General features: G+C 35.1%; 1 protein-coding gene across 1 annotated transcript in view; it reads right to left on the bottom strand.

Annotated features, from left to right (window-relative positions):
- Positions 1-8,686, bottom strand: part of CUNH9orf84 (chromosome unknown C9orf84 homolog) — a 98,286-nt gene that overhangs the window by 5,230 nt on the left and 84,370 nt on the right. Inside the window, exons 21-24 of the mRNA XM_004647274.1 lie at positions 7,473-7,566; positions 2,963-3,094; positions 2,287-2,436; positions 513-1,479 (exon numbers count right to left, since the gene is read on the bottom strand). Of these exons, the coding sequence (XP_004647331.1) occupies positions 513-1,479; positions 2,287-2,436; positions 2,963-3,094; positions 7,473-7,566 (1,343 nt within the window). The remainder of the gene's footprint in view (positions 1-512; positions 1,480-2,286; positions 2,437-2,962; positions 3,095-7,472; positions 7,567-8,686) is intronic.

Here is an 8,686-nt window from a genome sequence, read left to right as displayed (position 1 = left end):
AGAGGTTATCTAATTCACTGATTTGTCTGTTTTATTTTTGTTGATTTTATTTTTCTGCTTTATTTGATTTGTTCTGCTTTTATTTTGAACTTTTGCTTCCCCTTATACTGGGAATTGAACCTAAGCCCTTTACACTGAGCTACATTCCAAACTTAATTATTTATTTAGTATTTTGAGGCAGGTCTCCCTAAATTTCTAAACTTCTTAGGCTGAGCTCTAATTTGGAGTCTTCCTGCCAGCCTCCCAGGGTGCTAGCATCAAAGGTGACTGCCACTGTGCCCAGATATTTTTAACTTCTTAAATACAATGCTTAGCTCATTTAAAATGAGAATAGGACATACATTCTTTAAATTTATTTTCTTAGACCAGAAAGTTTTGATTCTTCTCTTTGACCCAAAAGTTATTGTATATTTAAGAATAGTAATCAAAACAAAATATTTATTCAAATTGGAGGCCATATTCTAGCTTTTAAAACAAAACTGAAAGCTTTATCAACTATTAGATAGTGTTACCTGTTAATGATTTCTTGTCTCCTGAGTGGGATGCAGATTCAGGGTGCCTTTTCTGTCCTAAACATTTTCCAGCTCTTTGGTAGAAATAAAAGCTGTCCAATTCTTTTTTATTTACATCACAATCAGAAGCACCAAATAAATCTGAACTAGAAGCAGATGGTAGTTCTCCCCAGAAAGTCCTTTTCATCTCATCATTTGAACGTTCACATGTGAAGCCTTCTAATTCATCTGCTCCATGTGTTTGCTGATTAGTGAATAAATTATCTCTCCGAGAGTACCACTCATCATTGGTGGTCTGCTTTGCTCCATATTTTAAGTTGAGTGAGTGATTCTGTTTTTCACATATGTTTTTCTTAAAGTTCCAATGAATAGGAGATAGGGAACCCTCTAGTGAAAAGACAGGTGTAGATAGTTGTTTATTTGTAGTTCTTTTCATTTCATGTGTTCCTCTTCTCTGGTAATTTATAAAACTTGGGCCAGTTCTTCTCTGAGTGTCAACTGGTGATATCATGGTTTCACAATTCATTTGCATTAGGCCCAAAGAAAAGACATCTGACTCTGAATCATTCTGGATTGGAAAAGAGTTACAAGCTGCTTTCTTTGATGTTCTATTAATTAGAAAAGGATTGTTCTGCACTAAGTTAGGGCTATAACAGGAGTCTTTCTGATAGTTGGTCTGACTGTAAGAAGTCATAGATGGTAAAATGCTCTGCATTTTTCTTAGTTCCACAAAAGAAGAGTTATAATTTGACATGGTATTTGTGTCTTCTTGTCCTATCTCTCCTAAGTCTGCAGGTACGTAATAGTCATTATGTTCTTGAATGACAGAGTCTGAAGAGCCACAAGCTGAACTCTGAGAAATGAAGGTACTAGCCTGATTCTGTTCCTCCCGAGGTGACAAAATTTGAGGTGATTTTGTTGTGGAGGAAGGACTAATCTTGAATAAGGAAGTGATACTACAAAAATGCTAAAAAATTTAAAATTTAATCAATATAACAATATGAACAACAGCCTAGTAAATATAAACAATGATGCTTATCTGTATAGAAAAAGGCATTGATCCATATTAAGAACACAAAATCATTAGGCTCCATTAAAGAAAAGCTTATTGTAACTTGTATCTATTTTGTAATGACTTATAATAAAATTTTTAAACTTTTTCAAGCACTGTCAAGTTCACAGCAAATGCAATAGTTTATAGTTACATTTGAACTGTATTTCCTTGGTATTTAAAAATATTACCCAAGAATGCTAACATTCTCTTTATTGCTATAATGGAGGATATCAGGCATTTTGGAAAAAGTACTTTAAATAAATGTGAGTATGATATATAATTTAATATTTATAGACATACTATTTCAAAATGACTTAAATTATGACAAACTATACTGAATTATCTGTATAAAAATTTTAAAATTTATGATATGATTGACAGGTAATAAGAACTCACCATGAAATTCAGTTCAAGTAAACTACATCCAAAACAAAGTTGGATATCTTTATTTTGAAACTCTTGTATTAAAAATACATACTCGGGGCTGGTGAGATGGCTCAGTGGTCTAAAGCACCTACTTAGAACAAGCTTAGCAAAGCACAGGTACCGCGGTTCAACCCCCCAGCACCACATGCCAGCCAGCCCCGCCCCCTGGTGGGCTGAGCTGGCCACACACACACACATAAATAAATAAAATTTAAATAAATAAATAAAATAAAAATACGTACTCAAATAGAAATGAGATAAACTTATTAATAATATTGAATTGAGATGACTAACCTTCAATACTTTTTCTGGAACTTCAGGCAAGAGTTCCTGAAGTTGACAGGAAGTTGCTAGTAACAGCTGATTCAAAGAAGGTCCTTTATTTAACATGAGCTGAGCCACCAGTGGGTTAATACATGGAAAATCAAGTAAGTACATTTCTTCCTAGAAAAGAATTTAAGAAATACTCAGCCAATGATTTTTTTTTGGGGGGGCCGGCTCAGTCCACCCTGGGGGCAAGGCTGGCGTGGCATGTGGTGTCAGGGATGGAACTGCGGTCCCTGCGTGCTTGCCTAAGCAGGTACTTTAGACTGCTGAGCTATCTGGCAGGCCCAGCCAATGATTTTTGAAAGTGGCCCATATTTTTTTCTATTCACTCCAGCAGATTTAAATGTTTATCATTATACCTAACACTCAATTTGGAACACATGGAAAAACTGTGCTATCAAAAAGGAAATTCAAGTATAAGCACTCATATTTGCTTCATAATTATCTAGTTTAAACCCAGGTGTAGTGGCCCACGCCTATAACTGCAGCACTCAAGAGGCTGAGGCAGAAAGATCATATTAAGTTCCAGGCCAGGATAGCCTACAAAGAAGTTCAAAGCTTGCCTGAACTACATAATGAGACCCTGTCCCCAATCAATCAATCAATCAATCAATCAATAAATCATACATTTAGAAAAACAAACCTTTGATGGGGAAATGTCAAGCCAGGATTTATCCAACCATTCATGAGGATCTCTCTTTGAGGTCATTAAATTGTGGTCAGCAATTTGTCGAATTAGCAAGGCAATCTCTTCTACTCCTGAGGCAATCATAAGCTAAAATAAAGTTCTCATATGTTAGATTATAGAAAATATTAGGAAGCAAAATGTAACATTCAAAATAGTTTTTAATTAAAAGAGAAAATTTTAGAACAGTGGATTCTTATCAGTAGCATTATTTTGGACATACGTTCGTAATGTACCTACTGAAATCCAAGATATTTTATTTGTGAAGCTAACCAATTTTTTTCCTTTAAATATGATATCTGGGTATTTTCCAATTTTTAAACTATTTTTTTCTACTTTTACTTAGCATCTGTTAATACAGTCCTTATATTTTTTGATATTATATTTTGTCTATGTTAAAAGACGTATTAATTTGAACATGAAGAGTAATACTTGATATTTTGAGTTTTCTAGGTTAAACATAATAGTTATCAGCTAAAAATAAGAATTCAAAGGTACAGTATTTTTCTAAGACAATATTGAAAATAGAAGATACTTGTAAATGAATTTATGAATGAATTTGATGGTATACTACAAACAACAAAGAGGTTCTGATTTAGAGTTTTCATTCCCAGTATTCCAGCAACTGTTAATGTCATGTTAGCCTATTTGATTCTGATACTCTTGCTGAAGCACTTTGTGTGTACTAAACTTTAAAAAAGAATTTCTTATTATTCTTTACTACCTGTCTATCACTTCCTCTGTGCCCTACTTTCTTCAGAAATGTCAACTTTTTTCTGCTTTCATTTATATCTTTGTTTTCCTTACATTTTAGATTTAACTGAAGCTATGACAGTTTACAGATTAGCAGTTTAATGGGTACAGAAAATATCATTCTAAATAATGATATCTTAGAAATATGAAAATTTTGCCCTGTTTAAAAATTTAAAGATCAGTACAGGGTCTGGGGCAATAGCTCAGTAGTAGAGAGCTTGCCTAGTGTGCGCAAAGGAGTTTAATCACTAACACTGCAAACAAACACACTATCACAAAATAATTGCGACCAGCTTTTTTAAAAAATGTGTTTAATACAGGGTCTCACTATGTAGATCATACTTGTAGTGATTCTCCTATTTTTCAGCCTCCCAAGCACTAAGATTACAGGAGGGTGCCACCACGCCCAGTCTCAATTGCTATCTCAGTGCGCCCTGGGGCCGAGGCTGGCACAGCACACTGAGGATCAAACCCTGGCCATTGTACTCTATCTAAGCAGGCATTTTAGTCCTCTGAGATATGTGGCTGTCCCTGAGCTATCTGGACTGCCCTCACCTTTTTCAACAAACACAAAACTGTTACTACACACAGGGTGTATATGTATTTAAAAAAAGATTTCAAAAATTGTACAAAGTATATAAAGTACACAAGAATATACTGTTCAAACCCAAACCTATTTAGTTGTTAGTTTTGGTATTTTGAGAAAATATGACACTGTCACTTACTTTTTAAATTTACTTTACTTTTTTTTTTTTTTTTGTGAGACAGGGTCTTACTATATAGCTCAGGTTGGCCTTGAACTTGCTATGTAGCGTAGGCTGGCCTTAAACTCATGGTAATCCTCCTACCTCAGCCTCCTGAGTTCTGGGATTATGTGCATGTGCCACCAAGCCCAGCTTGATATTTTCATTTAAATATAAACTCAATTTTTAAAAGCACGATAGTAGTAATGAATGAAACTTTGTTTATTAGGGCAGAAATTTTGGGGCTCATGACTGGATTCAAGAACCTTCTTAGGCTAGGGAGATAACTTTGTAGTTTAAGCACCTGCCTGGCAAGTGCAAGGACCTGTGTTCGATTTCTGATACTACATGCTGTGTTGGCCCTGGAACCAGGCATAGTGGTGCACACCTGTAATTCAGTGCTGGGGAGGCTGAGACAGGAGGATCACTATGAGTCTGAGATGTGCAGTGAGACCATGTACCAAACAAATAAATAAGGAAGGATTTTTTTTTTTTTTTGCCTGCTCAAGATGCCTCAAGGGCAGGTCTGGTAAGCCTTGAGGATCTGATGATTGAACCACAGAATTCTGAGCCTGACTGCTTTGCTTAAGCAGGCACTTAAACAACTGATAATGGGCAGGCTCCCCCATAAATAAATAAATAAACAAATAAATTTAATAAATTAAGAATAAATCTCTTAAATTGTTTTCTAAGGTTTTCATGTATGTATTTATCTTTTGTACAAAGAGAGTTCATAAAAAATTTACAGAAAAGCTAGAATGACACCACTAGCATTATTTTCTTTTTACTTATGAAACTTCCTGATACCACTTTTATGGTTAGGCTCTTTAGAGGCCTGAAAATAAAAAGGTGCTAATAATTAATACTGATGTGCTCTAAGAGAGCTATGTTACTAAGTGAAGTATGATAAAGCATCAATATGTTCTAAAAGGTGAGTCTAAGGAACTTCTTTTAATGTAATAATACCAGCAAGTCAGTATGTGAGAGGCTGGTGAATATTAGTAGCAACTGACAATAGTAAGGGCAAACTGACCATAAGTACTTCTCAAAGACAATGGAAAAATCTTACCTGCTTTTTGAACTATTATACAGAACCAGAAAAGCATTTGGAATAGTCTGTTCCAGGTGGAAGCAGGTTCTTTTCTGTGGGATGGACTCTGCCTGGGGAGTCCATTCATTCCACCCCCAATATTCCCTGGGCACATGCCCTCTCTGGACCCTTCGCCCTCTCTGGGCCATGTCCTTGTGCCTGAACACAGGACCACTTAATGATATCAAATGTCCTGGGTACAGAAGAACAAAATAATTTCTAAAGCATAGTTACTGTTTACCGTGCACTAAGGACAGGGTAACTAAGTGGTGAAACCTCATTTGAATGAATAAATGAGATGAATCTGCACCTGTTATTCATTTACTCCACTTTTCTAGCAATTTTGTTTCAGTGTTTAGTATGCATCATGGGACCAAAATTGTCTGGAATTCGGTTTCAAGTAGATCATTTGCTGATTTCTTAACAGACTGTGTTGTGATTTAAATTTATTTAGAAGATGTTTGTTACATATGTTTGCTTTGTACAAAGCACTGTGCTAGGTGCCATGGCTTTTACAAAGAAAAAGGAGCTTGTTCTTACCTTTCAGAGAGAAGGATATATGAATAAATAAAATACCTCATACTATAACGAAGGTGTGAAGTGTTACTGGGAGAAAGGATTTCTCCTGAAAGGGTATAACAGGATAAATTTCTTTAAGGGTGTAATGTTCAAGCTGGATGGTGAAAGAACTGTGACACTGACTATACCTGTGACACAACAGGGAACAGTATTCTAGGGGAAGTCAGGCCAGAATGACATGGTTGTGCAGTGGCTGGGGGTGATAGTGTGGGGCATATGCAGGAAACAGAGACTAAAATTTTGTTAAAGGAAGGATTACTAGGTCCAAATTGTGGAGAAGTTTGAATTCAGCTGTGGTAGGTTTTTGAATAAGAAAACTCAACTCCACAGCACATGCTCAGGAGTCTCCTACATTGGGCTAGGTACCAGGAATTTTAAAAAATGATTTTTTCCCCATACTCAGCTTACAGCTGAAGGAGTAAAACTTTTGCAGATGTGTTGCAGAAATATAATTGGTGTCTACAGCTGATGGATGCAGAAGACTATGGAAAGAAGTATTAGTTAGGGAGGCACTGTACTTTAAAAATCTAAATGAGAGATGAAGAAGGCCTGGATTTAGGGACACAGTAAGAGGAGAAGGAAGGTATGTTATAGAGACTCTGCAGAGTAAAAAAAAAAAAAAAAAAAAAGACGACTCAGCTACTGATCAGACTAGAACAGTGATGCCACAGACTAAGCCTAGACAATGATGAGAAGCTGTGTTTTGAATATTCAGAGTCTGAGGTGTTTTTTGGATATTCATGTGGCAATTTCCCATAAATTGCAGATCTTTAAAAATGTCAAAAATTTAAGAATTGTACTCAAAACAGAAACCTATCTCTATAGGAATGTTTGAGTTCTTAAAGGAAAGTAAGGATGTTACACTCTGAACTTGGAAAAATGTATAAATTTCAGAGTAGGACACTGAAAAAAGAATGAAGAAAGCATACTACTTAAGGATCAGAAATATATTACCCTATTCACAAGTCATAAGATTTCTATTACATAGCAGATAGAAATAGTACATCTTTCATAAGAAGCTTTTTTAATCAAGAGATACTTATTTTTCTTCATATCCTGTTCTGCTTAAAATCTAAATAGAAATGCAGAGAAAAAATGTGATTTAAAATTCACTAAGCTAAAAGATTTTAAAGCAGACATTTATGTGGTAAGAATATGTATTAATTTGAAGCTATCCATTCTTCTTTGGCTTTTAAGCAGTTTTTAATTTGCCCATTTAATGTTTCTTGTCATTGACCACTTGAGTTTGAGTGAGCTTTTGGTTTATCAGAGTATTTATGGACATTCATAAAGGAAACAATACCTTTACATCCAGTTCTTCGGATTTAAGACCAGAGGAGCCAAGAGCTGCATATATCAGCGCTAGGTGATGAAGTGTCCTCTCCGTAAGAGGGTACCTAGGAAAAATCACATGATTGTAATGCTATTCATCTGATCTCTGACTGTACTGATTAAAATTTTGTTCTCTGCATTTCATCCTGTTAGCAGAGTAACCTGTTTAAGACAAGACAGCATGGCAGCTCATGTTGCTTTTTGTCTACTCTGCAATTTTTTTTTTTTTACATAAAAATCCAACTTTATTGAACATAGGAATAATGGACTTTCAAATGAATTATTTTTACTTTATGGTTATTAAAGTTATCTGATCCATGGTAGAACTTACTAACTGGCCTTATATAAAGATGCTTGTCTATTACTTCAATTCTATATTCATAAACAAATATATTTAAATCTAGATAGAAACATTTGTGACTGGATTAGTGCATGGTAGTCCCTGCTCTTTGCACTGCTCAAGCTGACAATAGGCGACCATCTACTCTACAGTAAATTTGAAGCACAAGCACAAATTTGAATTTTATACAAAAATTCAGTTTTACTCTTATTCTTACATTAGTGGGAGCTGATATCTGTAACTTACAGGCAAGCATATACTTCTGTTTTCTACCTCCTAGATGAACAAAAATATACACAATATATTGCTTTCCTTAGGTAAGACTTGCTTTTTATATTTCAATGAGAATACCATGTAACCCTTACATAAACAAAATGAGCAGGATACTAATGAAACCATCTTTGGCAGAAGTTCTTAATATGCATCTTAAATAAATCCTCTAGTAAGAAATGGAGAATTCACTGCCTTTAGTTTGAAGGCTTTGTAGCTTTCTGTCAAATTTCTATGTGCAGTTCACCAACATTCCCTTATTGGAAATACCAGAAATTTCTGAATCATAGTTTTCAAAAGGACTTTAAAGTCTTAAAATTCTGAATCTCCTTTGACTTCTCTCTTGATTCCACCCAAGATTTGTTAATGGTTCGCTTTATATCATCATCTCCATCTTCATAAATTTTCTTTAAAACATTCATTAATCCCTCACTAGGATCTGTCTCGGCATCGTAGGATGGTTTTTCTTTTTCTTTGCACTCTTTCTCAACCTGAGTTAAGTATTCCCACCGAGTGTTCTCTGCTTTCTTTCTACACAAGATAAGAACTGTATCAGTCTTGACTTTTTTTGAACT

Source organism: Octodon degus, unplaced genomic scaffold (genome assembly GCF_000260255.1).
Source record: "Octodon degus isolate 3935 unplaced genomic scaffold, OctDeg1.0 scaffold00297, whole genome shotgun sequence".
Classification (NCBI taxonomy): domain Eukaryota; kingdom Metazoa; phylum Chordata; class Mammalia; order Rodentia; family Octodontidae; genus Octodon; species Octodon degus.
The sequence above is the reverse complement of the archived record's forward strand: the minus strand, read 5'-3'. Positions and strand labels throughout refer to the sequence as shown.